Below are 24,825 nucleotides of genomic sequence, written 5' to 3'. Positions count from 1 at the left end.
AGTACAAAAGAATATCTTTGCTCAATCTCAACAAGAAATAATGCACTTAAATTTTTTTAAATAAATTTGAGATACCCAAAATGATTTAATTAATGTAAAGCAAGCCGCAATCCACTGGCTATGAACCAAAGTGTGGAATCATGTTTTGGAGCAGAAAAATATTGTCATGACATGACTGGTTGACTGTTTCCATTGAGAAGAGGTGCGATCGAATGTAAGCCGCCTAGTCCAAGCTAATCCAGTCTCCGTTGGTCAAGATTGGAGTGTCAAGTGCTGGTCCCCGTGCCCGTCCCTGTACCCCCTGCTTATCGGCCACGCCGAACAGTTTCGATATGTGACTGTGTAAAGAATTCCACTCGGCGACCGGATTGTCCGCATTCCACAGATTCAATCGAACAGTTCGTCTCTACACATAGAGAGAAACACGCACACAGGTCTGCACAAAAGACCAAATTAACAGCTATACAGAAAAGTATCTACGGGTTGATCAATAAACAAACCGCAATCCAAGCCCAAGCCCACTGCTTGCTGCAGTCTAGGCGACTTCCAACTTCCACTCCATTCCACACACACACACACACACACACACACAACACAAGCAGATACGAGTAAGTTGGCAATGGATAGTCGACAACCAGGCGAAGAGTTGGATCTGAGTTGAGACTGTAAAAGCCCAAGAAGCGGACACAGCGGGGCTTGCTCAGAGAGCACCAGAAGCGAGACGAAATCCACTAGACCCTCTCAAACGTACAAACGGCTTTTGGGACGCACTCAATGTATTTGCAATGGCCGCGGGAGGGTCAATTTTTTGGACATACTCGTACTCGTACTCGAACTCGTAGAGTTGCAGGTGTTCTCTAGCTCCTCTTCGAAGAACTGTCGTACTGAGTACTCAGTACTGGTAGTTTGTAGAATACGTGAGAGACGCCCAAAGTGCATGTCTCAAAACTTTCTTTGCAGATTTAGCCCCACATCGAAAACAGATAAGCGGAGACCAATTACCTGATTAATTGTGAGAAGAATGAAGGGTCTGGCTGTTATTACTTCATGTCAGTGGCCAAGCTGAGCAGCATCCTTTTTTGTCCTTAAAGCTCATTCGGGTTCAACATGGATGGATTTCCATGGTTCCATGGATTTTGGACTGGATTTGGATTTTGGTGGGAAATGTTAGCGGCCTGCGTTTGGGTTGGCAATTTGCCTGCTTGACCAGCTGGCCATGTTGGCTACCAGTGGCTACCAGTAAAACTGGAAACGGAATGCTGCATTTTCTCGTTTCATAAAATGTGGAATTTCCATAAAGCCTGTGTGCCGCTGACACACAGAGAGAAGTGACCAGGCGCGTACCCGTACCCTGGGCGACGGCAAGACTCGGAGCGGCAAGCGATATGGCATATGCGTTTCTTGGTCGAAGATATGCCCGTGTGTGTATTGCGCAATGCGTGAACGGAGACAGACCAGACCCATAAATTGCACAGACACCGCCAAAGCAGAGAGCAGACACAGCACAGCAACTCCCTTCTCCGATCTGTAGATTTTGATTTACGTGATTGTCTTCTGAAATTCACATTACATACCCGCAGTAAGTCCCGCACCTGCTGACATTAGGTAATGCCGCTTGTGGAGCTCAGCTCGTGCTCGGGTGCGACCATTATGGAGGAGCACAAGTTTCACCTCTGCCCGAAGTAAACAAATCTCTTGTTCCCTCAACCCTCCCCCTACCATCCCATTCACATTGTGAAAACTTCGGCCAGCCCTTCGGGGTCGACAGTGAAACTGGAAGTGAAATCGGACAGTCGGTTGGACAGCCTGAGCTAAATTCTCCCACCCCACCCCATCCCATCCCATCCAGCCTCACACGTATGTAACTCTCAAAACTCCTTGGGACGCTGTATGTTGCTGTAGCTTAGCTTTCCTGCTTCGACGGTTTCTTTGTGCTGGGCCGCTGGCAGGCCCGGGTCTCTGCTACTTTTAGACGCCTGCATACCTGTCCACTGGCAACATTCCTCAGAAATAATCATTTTCAAGTCGCAGCGCATTCGTATGCAAATGAAAATGCGAGCGCTGTGGCGCATTTGCATGCAGTGGGCATAGGCATAGGCATAGCATTATGCATGATGGTTGTACAATGACTGCTGACAGTGTCTAGGCCCAAGCCCAAGTCCAAGTCGGGACAGCATTCTTCGCTAGCTGTGGGAGGCCAGTCCATGTGCCATGACCGAGCCTCGAGGCTCGGTGCCAATCAATCCGTGTTGAGCGTCGCATTCCCGCATCCTAATTGGCTCGTGGGTGTGACAGGATAGCCTGGGCCAGCACTAGACGCACCGGGAGGAGAGCTAAAGACTGCTTTTGTGCTTTGTGTTTCCGTTAACAAGTTATTATATTTATTGTAAATATTGAAATGTATACGAATATTGTATATGCACTATGTATAGGTTGGTATATGGATAGTTCTGCTGCTGCTTGACCCTACTTTACGATACTAATATGGACAGAACGATATGCGCGAGTTCTCACGAGGAGATACTCATCCGAGTCAAGCACTCTCCAGGGGAACAAGCTCCACGACACTCCCCTCAGAAGTTATTTGTTCATTTGTTCGCTCGGCCAGAGCCTGCTCGCTTGCCGTGGTCAGGCGTGTTATATTATTCTACATTATGTATTATGATGGTTAGAGTACAGAGTACGGTGCTGCATGTACATATGTATTCGTGGTTAGCCGCTGGCTGATTTACTTATAGTATAAACCTAATAAGGCACACATATTCATTGATTATGTTGGATTCAATGTCGGAATTCCCAGGACCGCGCTCTCGCTGGGCCGTTGTCTCCGCTCTCTACTCGTACATGTATGTATGTATCTGCCGTATGTATGTATGCATGTATGCATGTATGTATGGTGGATGACCTGACCGCTTCTTGTTGCTGTAGTGGGGGACCGAGGCTTCGATTGGTTCCCTTTCTAATTTGACCAGCATCGCTAAACGTTGTGTAATTCTATGTACATGTCAATGCACTTCGCGTCGTCCCAGCCGCATGTACGCATATACGGCAGGACGCGGATCCGCCCGCCCCGTCCTATCTTCGAGGCTTGCCGAAGCTACTTGATGGCCCCAGGGGCCCGTATATGGCGTGCGGATGTGAATGTGGATGCGGATGCTGATGCGGATGCGGATGTGGGGGGTGCGCGTGGGGATGCGGATGTTGTCCTGGACCTCCGCCGTTCGTCATCGTCATGGCGGCCTGTTTGCGTTGCAGAGTGCTCGGCCCCATCTGTCGCTCTCCTTCGTTGAGATCCAGACCCGCAACCATCTGGGCGATCTCGCGCTCCTTCTTCATGTCCGGTGGGTTGAACTGCAGGCTGGCCAGCGAGCCGTGGCTGCGACTGCGGTGCTCCTGCCGGATGGAATAGCTGAAGGCCCGCTCGTTCAAGTGCCCCTTGCGCTGCAACGAAAGACTTACTTGAATCACAGCATGTAGGAGACCCATCGATGGGATCAGATGAGCCCGCCTTGTCCCCCAGCGAGAGCCCACGATAGACGGAGCTAGAGGTTGACTTACCTTGTAGATTCCTGTGCCTCCGGGCGACGGGGACTCGGCCCCCGAGTTGCCAGAGTCGTCCAGGCCGTTGCCCATCGACGCCGCCATTTTTCGGCTGGACATTCCCAGCGGACGCGGCTCCCCAATCATCGACTGCGCCATCTGGGGAGGCGGGACGCCGCCCATCGCCTGCTGCTGGTGGTAGGCATAGATGGGGGGCACTATGGGCATGCCGACGGGCACTCCGCCGCCCCCGTTCTTCTTGTCCTTCTTCTTCTTTTTGCTGGTCGAGCGCGACGGCTGCAGTGTTGCGTACTGCTGCGGCAGCATGACAGGAATTTGAAGGGGTGGCATGCCGCCCATGCTGGCATGCTGGTGTGCAGCATGCTGCATCATGTGGTGCTGGTGGGCAAGCTGCGGCGGCGGATGGTGGACCATGTGACTGGGCGGCGGCGGGCCCGGCGGGAAACCCCGATGACTGATGGTGTGATAGCGGGCAGAGTGCGAGTGCGGCCCATGTCCGTGACCGGAGACGGGACCGTAGATGACGCTGCCGGGACCGGCAGAGCTCTGGAGGCCAGAGCGATGCATGGCGGCAGGGTGCATAGGCTTCGGTCGGATGAGGGTGCCCGACAGGCTCTGGCTCCCGCTGGACTTGGACGTCTTCTTGTCGCGCTTCTGCTTGCGCTCCTCCTTGACTGGGGGCGGAGGCACATCGATGGGGGCGCTCATCTGGCGGGCCCGCAGCGGCCTGCCCAGGGTGGATGTGTTTCCGGTGTAAATTTCGTACGGACTCTCAGCGGGCCCGATGCTGTCCAGCTGATCCTGTGACCCACTCCACACCTTGTGGTTCTCATCGCCGTTGTACAGCGAAGCGTCGCCGTCGTCCCCTGTCACATTCAGGTCAGCGCTGCTCCCGTAAACTGCAAGAATACCAAATGCGTTGCTTCAATATGGATAAAGGAGATCAAACTAAATTAAATTAGACACGAGAAGTGTCTCGGTAGGGAAGCCACAAGTGGAGGTTCCCCACGGATCCCCGGAACCCGTAGTTTAATGTATAATTGAAACGACTCAGAGCCGAATCTATTTATTTATTAATTGCTGTTTTGCGTTCGAAGTGATTACAGTAAAGTAAAGTAAAGTAAAGTAAAGTAAACTTATCCTCTTCTGTGAGGCAAAGTGCTAATGGAAAAGCAGCTTTGTATGACTTCTCGCGACCTTCATGGCCGATGGATGCTGAATGCTGAATGCTACTTAACTATTGATATTCATTGAGGGATTTAACAAGGGCGCGAAACCTTGTGAACGGGTGGGGGGGCACTTGTCGCCGTTGAAGGCAAATCGCTGATTCACGGGCCAAGCACAGAGCTCAGGGTGGGGTGGTGGTGGAGCTCTGTGCAAGGCATCGGAATACAAATCAGCCAAAATACTGAAAATTAGCTGAGCGCGTCTAATCCAAGTGAACGGAAACAGGCCAAGACCGCCGAGCGCCGCTGCGGCAGAAGCATTCAAATGGACTGGTCGAGTGCGATCGACTCTGGTATTTCTTGGCCGCCTCAATCGTTCAGTTAAGTTGAGCAACGTACAACGTACAACGTACTCGACGGGTACACACACAGCCACACACACATATACAGACACAAATACATGGGTACATGTGTACGTACACAGTGGCCGCAGTTGTCGCGGTTCTGCATCGCATTTGGGCCACGGCGGCAACGGTTTTGTAATAAATAACGGTAATTTAATAACTTGAACGTGGCTACGGCTACACCTGCAGCTGTCTGTCGCACACCCCCTGCCTGACCCCCCCCCTGCACACACCCAGCACAATTCGGTCCACTGTCAGTGCCAGCTCCAGTCCAAGTCACAGCCCCAGCCCCAGACCCAGAGCCAACCAGTCCCGAGCGTCTGGTCGCAACGCCGGACCCAGCCCAGCCCAGCCCAGCCCCGGACCCACGGCCCACTCTGTTCGGTAAACGACAAACCGACGAGTCACCTTGTGAGCGTATTTTGCGTCTTGCCTCTTCCGTGGCAGCCATGGCATAATTTTGGTTTTGCGTCCAGCGTTTTCTTTTTGTCTTTTCACTGTTGTCTGCTGTGTGCTTTCGGCTCTTCTGGCTTTTCGCTGGCTATTCTACTCAGTGGCTCGATTGCCTCATACTCATACGCCCTGAGAGATCCACTCGACTCGGCCTGAGGTATATTGACCCCCAGCTGCGGACAACACTGTCGCCTTCTGGCTTGTGCTGAGTAAGTGGAGTAAACTCTCCGACCAGCGGAAAGTGTTTCATGAGCGCAGGGACACACACAGACATGTTGTAGATCCATGAATGGAACATAAAAGTCTAGCACACCGTAAAGCTATATACAGATACATATGTATGTGTATCTGTTTCCTTCCGCTTAAGGTAAGTAGTGGCGGAAGTCCGGCGGACTGCCAAGCTGGCAAGCTTACTGCATTGGCTCCGACTCGCAGAGCTCACAAAAGAGTGCGAAGAGCTAATTACTTTTACGGCCTGGCCCGAGCACTCCCGGGGAGTCGATTTCAAATCATTTCCCATTTGGCGCGCTCCTGTTTTGTTTTGTTCGGGGCCATTACGCGAAAATGTTTCAACAACCTTGCTCTGTCCCCCCACTCCATACTCCCCACTCCCCACTACTCCACTTGGACTTATGTCATAATCGATGGCGGTAGAAGCAGCTCCAGCTAAAAGTAAAATTGCGACTCTCACTTACGAACAGGGGTAGGGGTGGGATGGGGAGACTGGGGAGAGCGGCCTGTGGGCATGCGTGCGTGAAAATCGTATTTCCACGTTGCACTGAGCGAGCTCGGTGCCTGTCAGAGAGAACCAGCCGCCGATATGCATACTGTATGGAAAAGGCAACTCGAGGCGAAATATCACGTATCCAAAGTTCGCCAAAATACACTGGCATTCGCTGGCATTTAGCCGATCCACTCAAATTCCAGCCACTCGGTCGGGCGGCGGAAGGGGAGTGGCAGCAGCAGCAGCAGCAGCAACAGCAGCAACAGCAGCCACTGCGCCTTTCGTTGGTGCAGTGCAGCGGCGAGCAAGCCGAGTTTTCCGACCATTTTCCATTATTGCCTTTGGAGATCTGCGGGCTCGAACCCAAAGGCGCAGCTGCAGAGCGAAATCTAGGCCGAACATGGCGGCGTGGAATGCCAGACGAATGACTAACCCAACAGCCCAACACTGCACCGCACTCTGAGAGCCAAGCCAAGCCAAGCCCGGTATCGGTACGAGGAGTACGAGTGATCCGAAAACAATCAAATGAAAACGGAATGTACAGTGTATGTATGTATATACATACATACGTATCCCAGAAGGCCTGAATGAATGAATATGAATGAATACGAGAACTTTCGTTTGGATATCCCGTGCTTATCTTATGCCTTGAGAGAGAGGTCACTTTCGACACGAATTGTCTTCCGCCAACTTTTCTTATGATCGCATTAAAAAGAGCGACTGTAAATTCCACAGCCATTTCATCCAAATTAAAATAATTATGCAAAGTGGCAGTGGCAGTGGCAGTGCATGAGCTACTTATTCATCATAAGATACCAGTACACACCTGTACATGCATATACATACATATATATATATGTATGTATGTAGGCATGTTTGTTCATAAACTTGTATATCGTACATACCTCAATTGTCAACGACAATGCCTTCACACACAGAGACAGTGAGAGAGGGAGGGGGAGAGGGAGAGGGTGAGAGAGACAAAGAGAAACCACGATTTCAGATGGGAACTGCAAGTGGGTCAAACATGAGATACTCGCCGATGTACGGATGGAACCGAGATTACAGGCAAATCTGATGGACTTCGAACGCAAAGTCAGATTTTTATAATCGAGTTACGATGAAAAGCACCTCGGAAGAGACTGCGCCTACCCGCAACACAATGTTGCAAGGTGGCCAAGCGGGCCGGGCCGGCCCGGCTGTTGCATGCAACCGAGTCATTCAACTGCAACTGGATTTCGGTTAATGTGTCCCGCCGTCTTTGTTGCTGCCCCTCGTGTACTACTATTTTCTCCATCAGCATCCCCTTCCCCTTCCCCTGCCCCAGCCCTATCTCTTTGCAGCCACTTTGCATAATAATAATGCAACAGTAGCAGCAGCCAGCGCAGAGATCGTTTGCCAGATGGATGCAGACGCTGATCGTAATAGCCGCGCAGAAATATTGCATCGCCAGCGGAAGCCAGTCTCTCTCTCTCCCTCTCTCTCTCTGGCTGCAACTGGAGTCTAGGAATTGGCAAGAAACAGGGGCAGCAGCACCACCAGCAGGTAGTATTCTAAAATGTACGAGTACCAACTCTGGTCATGGTCAAGTGGTCGGGCATTCGCCAGTCTCAAGTGGAAGCCAGCGACACTTTCAAACCTAATGAATGGTTTCATCCACACTCTGCGCTCTTGCAAACGGAAATGTAGAACCCCTGACAGGAATCCCATTAGGTGCCACCCTGGAAAGGCAAAAGTCTTCTCTTCATTTTCCCCACACAAGCACGAGCACAATATCCACCACGGCTAAGTTTTGTCAGATGTTTTCCCATTCGTACAAAAAAGATAATGCCAAGATGTCAAATATTGAATAAGAGTAGCAGTCGAGCTTTGAACGTGCCTCTGATTTGTTTTCTGGGTCTACGGATTGCACCCAAGCTGGAGCCTGACTCGTGGCGAGCAGCAAGAAACTTGTTTTCTGGTTGCTATTTGTTGACTGGCTGCACTGCCCCCAAAATGTGACCACGGATCTTTCGTCAGAGCCACCTGCAAATTATTTGGATCAACAGAGAGCGGGCAGAGAAGTGAGCAGAAGTGTTTGCTTGTGGATTGTCAATGGACTTGCCGGACTGCATCTGCATCTAATTGGCAGGGGAAGCTCAGCACGCTTTCTTGCCATTAAAATCCATTGGAATTGGTCTGGCTAATTAACACGATCCACTGCAAGTCTGTAAGTGTCGCTCTAATGAAAGCAAAACGCAATTACCTGACATTCCCACCTCGATCCGATATGATGCGACCCCACCCGACCCGAAGAGAACCGACCCCGTTCCAGTCACAAAGATCTCGACAGCCAGCGGCAAATTAAAAATGTTAATGAATAGAAAATCGTACACTCGCACACAGACGCTGTCTACTCGTATACCAGAGGATTGCCGCAGATGGAGATGGAGATGAGCGTGCTCCACGGTAGATTTGATCATTTCTCGTCTAAAGTTTCACTCAGAAACTCACACATTGACGTGTTTTGTCGACCCCCTCGCGACTTCCATTATATACATACATACATACATACATACATACATACATAGGCATGGCTATGTACCACCTGCCTTCCCACCGATCGCAGCGAATGGCTCATGAAAGCGGGGCCCCAGACCATGCTCATAAGAAAGTAGCGAACCCTAGCCGAATATTTTCTCACGAGCTCATCTCGATTTACGTACTCCCCAAGCGTATACTATACATATATATGTATGCTATACCACTGCCCCATGCCCCATGTCCCCGCCACCTATCCCAATTCCAGTCTCCGCTGCTCCCTCGCGTCTGCGTTGGAGGCACCAATGTCGGCGACCGGTAATCTGCACGCGACCACAGTTCCCAACAGCTTCAGCTTCAGCCTGCCACTCAACTTGCCGCACCGGCAATACATAATGTCGCGTCCAAGTTCTCGAGGAGCCACGTCCATGGCGCAGAAAGGCCGGAGGTGTCGGTGTCCCTGGCCAAGAGTGCCAGAGAGTGGCCAAGAGGCTGTGAGAACCAAGAAAAGCAAACAAACGTCTTGCTGTAATAAATCACTAGCGGAGGATTGGGAATGGGCTTTCATTAATTAGCGACCGCTTGCTGCAAGTCACTTGATTCGGTTCTGATGAAGATGCGAAAGTCCGAGGAATTAGCATGTGAATGAAGTCACGCCCATAGTTCGCTAAGACCCAACCGCTTGCCTTTCTTCCCCAGTCGTACGAGTGGACATCGATTATACGCACACACATACAAATGTACATCGATACAGACTCATACATATGTAAATACACACGTTAGCTAGCGGAGCTTACGCTGGTCGATATGGATTAAAATAATGTTATAAATACTCTAATTACAATTACAATAAGAGGAAGGAAATGTGCGTTTTAAGTATATTTCCGCCAATTAAACAAAATCCAGTTTAGCTAATGGGACTCCAAGTGGATACAATGCTCGTAAATACACAATGTTGTAGTTAACAGGTAGTTTCATCGAGTTTCATTAAATGTGATTAGCAATTACATATCATATGTATGTATATGTATGTACTTTGATGTAGTTTCACTCTCTGATGAAAACGAAAATATTATATTTATCTGGTGGATAGACTTTACGCAGACCGCCGATAATGCTTTTCATATTTTGTGCTTTCTATATGCAAACTCAGCGACGATACGATACGGTGCATATATACATGGAAATTAGCGACTGGGGAGTGGGATTTTGTATTAGCCAAGTCAAAGTCGAAAGCGAAATTCGGCTAATTCGAATGCCAAGCTAGAGATCGCGATCGCGATCGCGCTTGTTTGCATTCGCGGCAGTCAGAGATGTGCTAGGAAACAGACACGAGGCAGAGGAAGAGACAGAGGCAGAGGCAGAGACAGAGCTGCTTTCCTCAGTTTCAGCAATTTACATGGTAATTATCATAACTTTGCCATAGCCGGGGCAACGGAGAATGGGGCTCAGAGAAACAACAGAGTCGTAAACCGGTGAGTTTTTACCTTCTTCATCCCGGCTTCTGTCCGCGTAGCTGGTCTGTCCGTATGTCCGTAAGTTTGTCTGTCTGTCTGTCTGTCTTTCTGTCTTTCTGTCTGGTCGCCATCGTTGAAATTTAAATGAGTGGAAAGTGTTTGGGACGCAGCGAAACAGCCGATAAGTGTTTCTCTCTGTTGCCAGACTTTGGAGTCGTCACCAGAGCTATTGTCGTTCGCGTCATCGTTTCACCATCCATCGCGGCCAGTCTCTGTCTCTGTCTATGGGATGGGCCCTGCTCTCGCTGGAGACGAGTGTCCAGCAAATGAACGTCAATACGGAATGCCTGGACTGCACCCAAGTACTCCCAGCGCGGGCCAACTATTTGTATTTTCCAAAACAGCGTTAAAGGTGTGTCCGAGTGCCCAAGACAGGTCTCTAATGGTGTGCCTGTACCTGTGCCTGTACCTGTACCTGTACCTCTGTGTTAGTACCAACAACGTTCAAGGTGAGGCTCATCTCGGCGACGGCCAGCACCCGAAGGTGGGCCGTCGTCACATGCCAATAATTAGCAGGCGCGTCATCAGCATGTAACTGTACCAGCTCCGCGTAACTGTATGCTGTGGCAGATGACGCAAGCGGACTTGACAAAAGACTGAACGGACACACAATATGCAGATGCAGATGCAGATAGATACTCACAGTTCTTGACGGATGTGTAGCCCTCCGCGGCACTGCCGGTGCTGCCGCCGTTCATGCCAAGTGCGGACCCGTTCGGGGCATGGCCGTTGGAGGCCCGCCCCAGGCTGTTAAGCGTCGTGGTGCTGCCGGCACGAGACCGCCAGCCGCTCTGGGCGGCGAGGGACAGATGATGGCTTCCATGTCCGTTTCCGTTGGCCAGGTCGCCGTTGGACTTGCTGCCGGCGGCACTCTTTAGGGTGCCGTAGACGCTGCTGCCGCCTCCGCCGGCCGTGCTGCCCGTCTCCAGCTGGCGGGCGTACGAGTTGTCGGCATAGGCGTGGAAGCAGCACCTGACTAGAGCGTTGGCCGCAGCCTCCCGCTTGCAGATGAACACGTGGCACTCGAGCACCTTGATTCCAGTGGTGCGGCGCAGGATCGCGGCGAAGATGGGCGGATGCTGGGCCCGCGGCATGCGGGCGAATGGCGAATCCAGGGGCAGGAACTTCGGCTCTGGATGAGCGTTGCGCTCCGGAATGAGCACCTGCCGCACGGCTGCGCAGTAGTGGAGCGACTCGATGGGGAAGAAGCGCGTGATCTGCTTGAGGTTCTCGTCCACGTTCTCCAGCAGAATGCCGTTCGACCAGACGCTCAGCCAGCTGTCGATGCCCTTGGCGCCCACGGCCCCCTCCGAGGGGTAGAGACTGCGCAGCGGCTCCTGAATGCCCTGGAGCCCGTCCTTGCTCTGGCGCGGCACCGCGCTGCCCAAATAGAGCACTCGGCAACGGCAAATGGGCGTGGAGTCTCCCATTCTCAGAAGTATTCGGAAGATTCCTAGGGGCGAGAACAAAGGTCCGTCCCCAACAACCACAACCGGATGGGATGGGATGGCTTACGTTGCGATTGCTACGTAGCGGAGCTTCGAGCTGAGATGGTTGTTGATGGCAGCAGGCAGCAGGCAGCAGGGTGGCAGTGACGGAGGCGACGGAGACGGAGACCGAACCCGAACCCGAACAATGTGGATTTTCTGGTTTTTTCTCTCTCTCTTTCTCTGTGTTGGCCAAGTCTGTGTGTGCGTGTGTGTGTGTGTTCGTTCTTAACTTTTCGCTGATGTAAGCGGTATTTCTTGGGCACTCACTGACACAACCACACGGGCACACGGACACGGACACTGACACACAATATCGGGGCAACACCAACACTCGCGGCGGCACACGCACACTCGTCCATAGCGGTGTGTAGAAAGAGGCGGCACACACACACAGGCCAGCCCTGGGCTTGGCTTGGCTTTTCAATTTTATTCTTTATTCTCGTTCCCGAAATTTGGCTCTAAGAATTCTTAATGCGTTTATTTCACTTGGAATAGTCTAGTTGCGACGGCTAGCTCTAGCTCTAGCTCCAACTCCAGTCCCACACTCGCGTACACTCAAACACACTCACTGGGGGGAGACACTCGAGATTGAGAGATTGAGATTGAGATTGAGACTCACTTACACAGTACGAGTACACAGTAGAGTCTCGGGTCGGGCGCTCAATCAAGTCAAAAACAAATATGGCGTCATGGGATTCTGATTTTCAGGTTTCCGTTTTGCATTCACTCTGCGTATTTATAGATCTTTTCAGCCGTTGAATGCTAATGAGGTGTTGTAGCCCAATGTCTGCTGATTCGTTGGCCTTCTTGGCTTGGCTTAGATCAGATCGGATCGGCTCGGATCTCTTGAGTCTTCGGATCGTCGACCGCTTGGAACTTGTGCACGCGACCGTGTCTCACTGAGGAATGAATCGCGATCTGAGGCCGCTGTCTGAGTCTGGTCGAAGTCGAAGTCGCTCGACGCTCTCAGCCAGACCAGATCCAATACCTGTTTCTTTTCTGATCGACGTACGCCGCACGAGAGCAGGTAATATACAATGTCTGCGCTCTCTTCGCAGCTCAGCTGAAAAGTATTATCTTTCAAAGGAGGATTCTTTCGAAGGTGAAGCAAGTAAATCACTTGTGATTTGGCTACCTAATGGATAGTACGCACAATAATCCACATCCAATATCCCTAATTCCGCGAAATAATTTGCCTGCGGGGCAGCTGGGCTGTCCTCGGGCACAATTGAATTCTACCTGTCTCTATGTCTAATTTGCACAAGAATGTCGGAGTCTCTTGGCAAAGCAAGCATCTATGCACATTAGGCTGGGCCAAAATTTGAACAAACAATTTTTTATTTTTTTTTTCACGGAGACACCCCCCAGTTCTGTTCTTCGTTATTTAATAAAATTATACAATTTTTTTCAAATTTTTAGTTTAATGTTTGGGGGTTGCTACCACGAAAAGAAAATACAAATTTTTGGGTAAATATACATTAAAACAAATTGAATTCGTCGGTTTTTTCAAATAATATTGAAACTTAGAAACTTGTTCATATTGACAATCAGGTATTTTTTTTTTATTTTTAGTTACTGTTAAAAAATTAACGATTGGTAAAATCTGAGAAGTTCAGCTGAGGTTGATATACAGTTGTATTCAGTTAACTAGTTCGCAAAAACTTGTGCAGGTTTTTTACTGCCAATAACTGATTAATGAAGATATGAATGGTATCAATATACATACATATGTGCAATAGATTTCACCAATTATCCAACTTATTCAAACAAAATTTTTTTTATTTTTTTTTTATTGAAACTTTTTTGTAAAATTCGTTAGCAGCCTCTAAAAAATAAATAAAAATAGAAACATGTAAATTACTATTTAATCCAAGGTAACAAAAAAAGGGGGTGGCACGTTTGAATTTCGAAAAAATTTTTTTTTGTCCCAGCCTAATGTACATATATATGTATGTATATGTATGTAATATAGAGACTTCCGGACGATTCCCACAAACTATCAGCGATTTCGAGATATCTTTCAAACTGAGACACTATTTGGTTTTTATACCCGTAGACGAAGGTGAATGCCTTTTCCCCACTGTCGGCCCAGCTGTCAGCCCGTCGCGAACTCTTGGATCGTGGAAACCGCTGCTGCAACCCCAACCGGCAAGGCGCCAGGTCCGGATGGCATCCCCGACACCGGAGTCAAGCTGGCTATGACCGCGCACCCATCGGCTTTCGCGCAAGTATTCAACATGTGCCTCCGTGAAGGAGTCTTCCCAAAACCTTGGAAGCTCCAGAAGCTAGTCCTGCTGCCGAAGCCTCAAAAGCCACCCGAGCAATCCGCTACCTTGGGGCACTGCTGGACACTAGCTTCTCCTTCCGCGAGCATCTTGAGGCATCCAGCAAGAAGGCAGCAGTTCTAGGCGGGGCACTGTCCCGTTTGAAGCTGAACACGAGGAGACCTAAACAAGGCAGTAGACCTCTGCTTTAGTCAGTCCGAAAGTCGGTCATGATGTACGCAGCCCCGATCTGGGCTGAGGCAGCGAGGTCAAGGTCAAGTCCTACAGGAGAGGGCTAGACGTGACGTACCGGTTATGAGCCCTGCGAGTCTGCTGCGGCTATCGAACCAGAAGAACCGGAAGATGCGGCATTGGTTATCGCCGGAATTCTTCCAGTGGTGGACATAGCCGAGGAAGTTAGGGAAATCTCGTTGGAGCTCGACGTATCCACACAAAAACCACTCCCAGGCAGCTAGGAAACGTATACAGACGGCGGCGAGGGAAAAAAGCCTAGATAGATGGCTGAACCGCTGGGCCATCTCACAAAAGGAATGATGGACGCATAGTCTACTACCAGACATCGGTAGGTGGGTTCCCAGGAGGTATGGAGAAGTCAACTTCTCCCTTGTTGGCTAACCCAAGCGGGCACGGCTACTTTAGAAGCTTTCTCCATGGATTTGAGCACGTCGATGATGCAAACTGCCCGACGTGCGGTGTAGAGGGAACCGCGGAGCACATACTCTTCACCTGCCCAAGCAGTTGGAGCAGTTGGACATAGGTGGAGACTCGACACCTAAGCGTAGGTGTCCTCACGAGCAAGATGCTACGGGTGTCTGAATTCGCATCGATGTCATGCGGAAGCTGAGAGGGCTGGAACGGCTGCGCAACGGCATAGAAAGAGGGCTCTTCGCTGCAGTCCGGCAAGTTATTCTGGCACCCCTTCTCACCCTTAAATGATCTGTAAAATATTCTCCCATTTTTACTGTTACCCTATATTAATTATAATAAACTGATACAAAAAAAAAACAAAAACCCGTAGTTGAAGAGTTAAGGGTTAACGGTTTAACAAAGTAGATGTGTGCTACGCACAGAAGGAAACATTTCTGACCCCATAAAGTATATATATTCTTGATCAGCATCAAACACCGAGTCGATATAACCATGACTGTCTGTCTGTCAGTCTGTTCATCTAGATGAGCGCCTAGATCTAAAATCTAGACCAAGGGTATGTCAAAATTTCGACGTGCAGTGTGCGCCCTCTTGCGGAGGTATAAGAGTTTAGATGACAGCATGTAATAGACATGAGCTCATATGTAGTTTGTATATACTGACTGAATATAAAAGCAGTGTCGCGGCCACCGAAGCGACTCACAACGTTCCCTCTCGTATGGCAGCTATATAAAATAGTGGTCTGATCCAACCAAACATTCACATAGTTCACGGTGATTTAGTTAAATTCGGACTATATATTTCGAGGTTTTGTTTGGAAAATATTTGGAAAATTCTGATATAAAATGATTACGAGAGTGGGCTGAGAGGGAAAAAATACGGAAGATAGATATATTGGATAGAACACACGGTAAGGTATGGTAAAGATGAGTAAAACTGAATAATTAGGTACAAACATAAACGAAATTATTAGACACACGGGTTCTCGCTATGATTCATCAAAAGTCGGCATCAGGTTATGCCCTATTAAGACTGGAGGTAAAGGTGGACTGGAGTGGAGGAACAACAGCTGGCGCAGCACCAACAGAAGTTTATGAAGCGAAGGCGGAGGTCCAAGTCCCAGGGCACTCATTAATATGCATTCCATTTCCCAATTATCTGGCATATTTATTTTATTAGACACACAGACCTGTTGCACCAAAATACACACACAGACACACACAATCTAATTAGCTGTTAGCCGCGACTGATAGCAGACAAGTTAATTGATAAATTTATCAGTTGATTATGTCCAGATGTTGTTTCGGATGGCAATAAGAACATCGTTCAGTTGAGAACCAACCATTAAATCAGCTCTAATGGAACATGGTTAAGTAACATAACACTTCCCACGCAGTTCTCGGAGGTCTATTCCGTGCCGTTCTGGGGCTGAGCTGATTTCTTTCTGCGGCCAAACGCCAGGACGTTCCGTGAGCGACTGAACGTGCTGCTTGTCGGCCAAATAACGCATTTGGCTAATTTTCCAAACGCTTGTCACTCGCACTCTGTCCCTCTACCCCTCTCGTTCTGAGTACTTTAGGCAATGGCTAGAGGGTTAGGCCAGGGGGATCCACTGGCGAAGGTATTCGGTGATCTTCCATTGCATCTCCTGCAGGTAATCCCTGAGATATAGATGGTGCAGGAGCGGGGACTTTTGCTACATTCTCTGGATGACACACCCTTTGAAGGAGTTCAGTCTCACATCGATTTCACCCTCCTCCAGCTAAAGCAAAAACACAATGGGGATGAGAGTTCCGAAAACGAGTCCTCTGGTTATTCCACTCACCTCGTTGAAGGCATATATATGTATCCTGGTAGCAGGATGGCGATATGCAGCGCCTTATGCAGTTGATCTTGGACACGTCCACGTTGAGATTTACGCACTGCGTGTGCTGCTCGCAGGCCACCTCCTGTTCGTGGTAGGTTATTTCCTGTTCGAGAAATACGAGAACGATTCAGCCCCGGATCGAGAACCAGTCGGTTTCTGAGGTCACTCGACAAAACAAATCAAGTTATTTTTCCAAATATTAAGACACATTTCAAATTGACCGCCAAACTCAATTTAGCGCACCAAAAATACTGACATTTTTCGCTCTCAATTCGTGGAGAGTTTGCAAAACTCGCTCTCAATTCGTGGAGACACATTTCAAATTGACCGCCAAACTGAATAATAAAAAAAAAAAAATTAATAATTCATAATTTTTTTAGCCCGAACTACTAGCATTTTAGCCTGGTATTTGTTTGGTATATTGCAGACGGTGGTGTGAAACTCGGCTAAACTGGTTTTCAAACAAAAAAATAGGAAGAAAAACGGCTGGGGCGCCTCTAGCGTGTTTTATAAAACTAATTAACTGGCGCCAGCTATCGGATTTCCTTACGTTTCAGTCGCGCCATCTAGTTCAGGATTAATTACAGATATCAACCATACGGCGCAGTCGATTTTCTAGTTCTGATCTTCAGCACTAGATGGCACTGTGCACCTCGTTAAATGTCGAAATGTTCATGTTGAAAGTCCATGTTAATTCAATGCTAAAGTTTGCGCGGAAATTCGAATTGTTTATTTTAAATTAATTTTATTTATTTATATTCATATACATATAAAACGAGAAGGAACGTGTGAGTCGCTTCTGGGGACGCGACTCGACTTATACCCGTACTCAGTTAGTATATACATTTTTGAGCATATGATTTTTTAGAATTTTAGAATAATAAAAAATTTTACATTTTACATTTTTTTGCTACATCTGATATCTACATCTACAATGTATATTCTACATCTAACATATAGACTATACATGTACCATTTATATTCTACATCTCCTCCGCTAGGGGTTGCTCGCGCACTGAACGCGGCAGAGTGTGCGAGCGAGAAAGAGAATGAGTAGCGGTTCTCTGGCTGAGGAGACGGGCGAACCAACAGAAAATTAATTTCTTCATTCTGGCTATAATTATGATCCGATCTGATTCAGATCCAGCAATCTGGTAGATACGGTAATTTTCTACGATACTACGTTTTTAGTTTTATCGCATCTTTAAAATTGTGCTGCCACAGATTTTCGTTTTTTGTGGGGGCGGAAGGGGGCGGGGCGAAATTTTGAAATACACTTGTAGCAGTGTGATATCACATGAGTTTGGAAACCAAATTTGGTTTCTCTAGCTTTTATAGTCTCTGAGATCCAGGCGCTCAACAAGATGGACGGACGGACGGACGGACAGACGGACATGGCTATATCGACTCGGCTATTGATGCTGATCAAGAATATATATACTTTATGGGGTCGGAAACGTTTCCTTCTCTGCGTTACACACATCCACTTTTACCACAAATCCAATATACCCCTTAAATCTTTTTTGAGTACGGGTATAAAAAATATACAAAATATGAATAAAATTTTAAAGCTATAATAATCTGGCAATAAGAAAAAAATTCCATTATAACATAAGTAAATTATTATTTTTTTTTATATATATAAATTACTAGCGGATAATGAACCGATATCAACGCAGCGAATATCTTGGCAGGCTATTGTGCAATCGTATTCGCAAACAGCGCGATTCAAGTCTACTGGTCGAATTTGAGGTGTTAATTGTGCAGTCCGAACATGTGCACGTGTCCATTCATTTACTTCTGCACGTTCCTCTTTTGTTACATTAATAGAGATATTCCGATTACTTATTTCACGACGTGCACGTCGTCCAAGGTTTGATCGTCTAAAAGCAGGCATATTATAACTCAATTGATGAATAATATCTCGAGTTTAGAACTCATTGATTGGTTTGTCCAAAAAACATTTCTTTGGCAAATACGAATAACTAAACAAAATTTAAACCAAATCTGCCCAGCACTATACATTTTTTCTCTCCATTTTTATATATATATAGATAAAAAAAATATAAATATAAAAATAAAAATATATATATATATATATAAAAAAAGATAAAAAATAAAATAATTAATTTATACTATAATATAATATAAATATTTCTATATGAAAATATGTACACTCTCCGACAAATTTATTGGTGGCCCTGGAAAGGACCGATAATGAAATGGAACTCCGGGGTGGAGTGGGATGGGTGGTAGTGCTGCAAAAACATCGATGTTTGCGTACCTCGATGTTTTTCGATGTCTTAAAAAAATCAAGATCTGGCTTAAACTATATATCCAGATGCAGTTTCATATTTCTGGTGAAAATATGTTTCGATTGTACCTACCGATGGTTTTATGTTTTCTATTTTTGCAGCCTTTTTAAATGGTCCGCCAAATTGCTAGTACTGCCACTAGTTTTGTAGACTTTGTAGCTCCCATACTCTCGACTTTTCCGTCTTCCTTCGTTTTGATTAATTCTCGTCGTCCTAATTGGTTGTCGCTCCAGCGTCTACACAAAACATGTGACAATAAATATCAAAGGTCCAGTACCGTATCCACGATCGTATGCTTTTTGGCCGGATTGGCCCGCAGGTGCACAATGTCCCATAGGACTGGGAAATCATGCGCGGCGCTCATTCTCTCTAGTGTCTCTCGTTGTGAGAAAAAACAGAGAGAGAGAGAGAGAGAGAGAGAGAGTAATGAAATAACGTAACAATGGAAACAGATAAAATAATTTAAAATTCTAATAAAATAGGACATTCGTCGGAAAGAAGAAAAAAAAGTGCATCGGCTCCGCACTTATGTTTTTTTTCTATGGCAGAACTTTTTTTTAAGAATTTTCGTCCCGTAATTTTGTTGAAAAAAAATTATATCCTGTGTCCTCGACTTCTCCTGAGTTTTTAAAGTCAAAATTTCGTAAGAAATACCACACAAAAATCATAATTTTTGCATTTCAACGCTTTATATTTCCCAGACGGTAAGCTGAAATCACACAGTGTTTGGGCTTAACTAGCTAGCTGTTTAAATTATCTTTTTAAAATAGCAAAGTTCTATACAACCAGACGTAAGATACTAGAGTTATGTGAAAAAAGGAAGCGCTACCTCAGAAAAAAGCTTTACAAAAATAACAGTTTTCAAAAATTATTCAAAAAAAGTTCTGCCATAACAAGAAAAATATCATCAAACCATTTCTAAGCCCAAAATCTTTAAGAAAAAGTTGGTTTTGTTCCTTAAGGGAAACTCGTGTCGACTAGTGTATTTAGTTATTTATTGCTATGTAGAAGGGCCGGCAATGATCGAGATTATTTTGTGAAGGTATACCGCGATTCGTATGTCCGTATAAAAGACCGAAAATATGCAGTTATGTATGTATAGTGGGTTCTTGCGGGTTCAGGACCAGATCAAGACGGTGGAACATGAGTGCGATAATTATGACGATCATTTAAAGACTAAATGAGTGGTTGTATTAAAATTGAATATTTTTCACTTAAATTTTGATATTAATATAGAAATATTTAAATTTAATATATTTCATATTTAAATTTAACATGTTTCATATTTAAACTTAATATGTTTCATATTTAAATTTAATATGTTTCATATTCAAATTTAATATGTTTCATATTCAAATTTAATATATTTCTTATTTAATGTTAATATGCTTCATATTTAAATTTAATATGTTTAATATTTAAATCAAATATGTTTCATATTTATATTTATATTCATTTTTAACTAATTGGTTATTATTTTGCGTACGCAAATTACATTTCAAGTCCTCATGGTGTGAATTGGTTAAAGTTTTCAACTAGAAATAATCGCAACATGAGTAGAACTGCGTTGGTTGTGATTTTGCCCCTGCGCTAAGATAATTATACCCGTACTCAAAAAAGAGTTAAGGGGTATATTAGATTTGTGGTAAAAGTGGATGTGTGTAACGCAGAGAAGGAAAATTTTCCGACCCCATAAAGTATATATATTCTTGATCAGCATCAATAGCCGAGTCGATATAGCCATGTCTGTCTGTCCGCGTCCGTCCGTCCGTCCGTCCGTCCGTCCGTCTTGTTGAGCGCCTGGATCTCAGAGACTATAAGAGTTAGGGTAACCAAATTTGGTTTCCAGACTCATGTGATATCACACTGCTACAAGTGTATTTCAAAATTTCGCCCCGCCTCCTTCCGCCCCCACAAAGGACGAAAATCTGTGGCAGGCACAATTTTAAAGATACGATAAAACTAAAAACGCAGTATCGTAGAGAATGCCCATATCTACCAGATTGCCAAATCTGAATCAGATCGGATCATAATTATAGCCAGAATGAAGAAATTAATTTTCTGTTGCTTTTCCTGCCCCCCCTCCAGCCAACGACAACTCAACTCATTTTCCATCTCGCTCGCACACTCTGCCGCGTTCAGCGGGAGCGCGCGCAACCCCTGCGGAGGGAGATGCAGAATCTAATTGGAACATGTACAATCTACATGTTAGATGTAGAATATACATTGTATATGTAGATGTAGATAGAATATGTAGCAAAAAAATGTAAAATGTAAAATTTTTTTTTTCTAAAATTCTTAGAAATCATAAGCCCAAAAATGTATATACTGACTAGTACGGGAAGGCCCAGAAGCGACTCACACGTTCCTTCTCGTTTTACTGTGCATTCAAGGCGGCAGCAGCTGGAACCAGTTGGGAATTCGAGGGACATAAAAAAATAATATAAACATAGTTAAAATAAATACAAAAAATATTTGATTTCATTTAACTGAATATTTAAATAAACCTTGATTTAAAAGAAAAATTTTGAAATCAAGTCATAATAATATTCAATTTAAATATGAAACATATTAAACTAAAAATTTAATATATTATAGTTATTTTGAAGTGTTTTGTATTTAGATTAAATATGACCGTATTAAAAAAGCATTTTTAATACATTTATATTTGAATCAAAGTGAATTCTATTATATTTTACTATGTTTGTATTTAAAAATGGCATTTTAAATTCAAATATGATTGTAGTTATTTTTACTATGCCTCTTTTCTATCAGTGTAAGAATATGCGGTCAACAATAAGTATGTACAGTGGGCAGTGCAAATAAAGAACAATAAATGGGATTTACGTTAAGCTGCACCACTATGATTGAGCTGACATTATAAGATGAAGCTTATAGAAGTTGTTGGGGGAATTTCCGGATGTGAAACCAGCCAATTGTATTTATTTTATAAAGCATTCATATATATTCATATAGCCATATATTACCTAAACGTTATGCATAGGAAGAACGATGATTGTGTTATTGGTCTTTCATTCGGCACATTTGACAATATAAAGGGCATGGATCGGATCCAGAAAACGCTTAGCTAAGAGGGCGTTGGGTGTATCAACCAGAACAACTTATCGCGCTGTTGGTGCTAATTACGCTCGAGAGCGGTTGTGATGCAGTGTACACGATGCGGCGTTAATTAAAATTATCCCGAGAGGGACTAATGCCAAACACACCAATTTAACGCCGGGACTTTCCTTGCTTTTTTTTCCGTTCGAACCTTGCTTTTTGGTGCGGCTAGTGGTTCCGATTTTTATCGAGTGACCACGGCTGTTTGCGTTTACGTTGGCCGGGGGTGGCTTTGTTTTACTTGCCTTTTCGGCGCGACGGGTGCTGGGGGAGGGCGTGGTGTCGGCGGCGTGACCGACATCGCTTCGTCTGTGGCGCCTCGTCCCATCATTCCATTGTTGCTCTCCCCGCCCCGCCCCGCTCTGCCCTACATTTTTGTGTGTTTCCTCTTGCTACTGCCGCTCTAGGCATGGATGCAGATGGGGGCTGTTCCAGACTGTTGTTGGTCGCAGTGTATTGTAACCCGTACTCGTGGAGTGTATGTGGATATAACTAGCAAAAACAAGAATTCCTGAGCCCATACAGTACGAGGACGAGTGAGAGTATCATCAACATATTCATCAGCACGAGCATGAGGGGATCCAACTAGTATATTCATACTGAAAGTTGTTTCAGAGTCCCGTAAGCTTAATAATCTTTGCGGTGTTGTTAGCTAACCTTCCCTGGTTTAGCCATATCTAATAAATGAGGTTCATACATAATGTACTTATTAAATGTACAATCGTTATATTTACGAGGCATCATATAGTTGGAAGGACGAACAGGCGTGTTGCTGGCAGTTGGGGACCGGGACCAGAGCAACACCCTGTTCCAAAATATTGACATTGCGGACTGTTTTTTTGTGCTGCCACCTGTTAAACAGCGCGGGCTTGAGAGTAAATTAATGAAACTTAAAACTGCAAATGGGCCCAGCGCTCGGCGCCAGTGTTGCCATTGTCTGTCGGTCATTAAATATTTTCACTGGTCTCTTTTATGTAGTACCCATGTAAATGTAATGCATGCGATTGCACTTCGATCAGTGGCAGACGAGAGTTTAAACAAATCAAAATCATTTGTTCTTACCTTTTCCTGTAATATATAGTAATACCTATGCGGGCGGTTGATCGCCAAGAAGTGCCAAGTTCTATGATGGATCATTGCGAAATGGCACGACAACCCCAAGTGCAGCTTTTGCCTACGATCCTGGGCGGCTTAATGGTGCAGGCTGTGCGCCCTTTGAGACTATTCAACGGGTGGACCATCGGCAGTATTTTATTAAATATTCTTTATTCATAGTTTGGATGTGAGGTAAACATCAGCATGGTCTGATTGTCAAGGAAATTGGTGCGGCTGGTTCTCTTTGTTTTTCATTAAAAAACAAGCCACTTGAATGAATTGAATTAATAATAGAGTTGTCCACTTCCACTTCAGTGTTCTTATTATATTTATTAGCATGTACTTTACTGCACCATAGTGGGGAAAAAGACATTTTACACTGCTAAAATATTTATCTAACTTACAGACTGATGCTACAAAATACCTTGTTGATTTTCGGATTGAGGTTATTGTTATAAAATGGAAAAAGTCTGAAAACTAAAAAAATAGGTGGGAAATCATTGTGGCTTAAAATGATTGCCGCTTACCCAACCACTGTGGCTTTGAGTTGTCGGAAGAAAACTTGTGGGTGCCGCTCCAACGGGCTCCCACCTCAGTCTGGAAGGAGGAGTCGTGCCCTTTTGCCGAGGGCTAACAGGGCCAACAGAGCCTTGCTTGCCTTCTACAAAATTACGTATTCAAACTTTTGTATTCTTATTGTAAATTTGCCATTTCCGAACGCAATTGCGACACACGGATACATGTTTGGTCGGGTTGGGTTCCTCGGTTGCTGTATTGTGCGTGTGGGGCTGGTCCATTTGCATACTGAATGTAAATTATATTGTCCGTTCCATGCTCTGACACTTAAGAGACGAAATGAAATAAAAGATGACTTCAGCGACAACAAAGGGAATGAAAACATCGAGACACTCGCCGTCGCCCTCGAGATGACAGCGGAGACGTTGCGTACCACGTACCAGACACGCACACGACAACCACGCCAGCCATAAGGACAACAACGCCAGACCCCATCACCCCAGCACCTACCCAGCCTACCCCAGCCTACCAGACGTGTTGCCAAAGCTGGGTAGGCACCTCTCACCAGCCACCCCGAATGCGCTTTAATATTTGACGAGCTTTAATGAAATCGCTTTGCCCTGCGTTTGCTTTCAATTTACTCCTTGCGGCGTCCCGTCCATGCTTGTCTTGGGTCGCTCCCACCCTCTGCCACCCCTCGCCCACAGCGCCCACCTGTCACACGTGCGTTGGCATCAGAAAACTACATTACGGAGGCTGTGGGCGAATGAGAGCGGGAATGGCGGTGGGAATGGGAATAGGAATGCGAATGTGAATGTGATTGCCCGAGTGTGCATAAAGAGTGTCGTATTTGGCTAACGACTCTCAATGCATGAGTTTTTTGAGCGCTGCCGTATATGCCAATATGGGATCCACGGGGCAATCGAGCTGCGCCTTGGCATTAAAATTGAAATTGAAGAGCTCGCTTATGGCGGAGCTGGCATTGGGCCTCGAGTTTGCGAGAAATACTGAAGAGTTCTTATCATCTTAGGTAGTATTTGGTGTGCTTAGCAGCACTCGTACTTGGATGCCGAGTGTGCCGTACTCGAACGTATTGAGAGTGCCGAAACAAATGGACTTTGCATGTTGCATTCCCCAGAAGCTA

At 46.1% G+C, this 24,825-nt stretch overlaps 1 protein-coding gene and 1 pseudogene across 1 annotated transcript; both read right to left on the bottom strand.

Annotated features, from left to right (window-relative positions):
* Window positions 1-2,732: 2,732 nt before the first annotated feature.
* Window positions 2,733-11,917, bottom strand: LOC111068884 (ecdysone-induced protein 74EF). The gene is made up of 3 exons (XM_022358659.2): window positions 10,989-11,917; window positions 3,559-4,460; window positions 2,733-3,441 (listed from the first exon to the last, which is right to left on the bottom strand). The coding sequence occupies exons 1-3, from the start codon at window positions 11,773-11,775 to the stop codon at window positions 3,076-3,078; spliced, it is 2,055 nt and encodes a 684-aa protein (XP_022214351.2). The 5' UTR covers window positions 11,776-11,917; the 3' UTR covers window positions 2,733-3,075.
* A 4,508-nt stretch (window positions 11,918-16,425) lies between these two features.
* LOC111068834 lies at window positions 16,426-19,314 on the bottom strand (annotated as a pseudogene).
* Window positions 19,315-24,825: the final 5,511 nt, after the last annotated feature.

Source organism: Drosophila obscura, unplaced genomic scaffold (assembly GCF_018151105.1).
Source record: "Drosophila obscura isolate BZ-5 IFL unplaced genomic scaffold, ASM1815110v1 contig_109, whole genome shotgun sequence".
NCBI lineage: Eukaryota > Metazoa > Arthropoda > Insecta > Diptera > Drosophilidae > Drosophila > Drosophila obscura.
The sequence above is the reverse complement of the archived record's forward strand: the minus strand, read 5'-3'. Positions and strand labels throughout refer to the sequence as shown.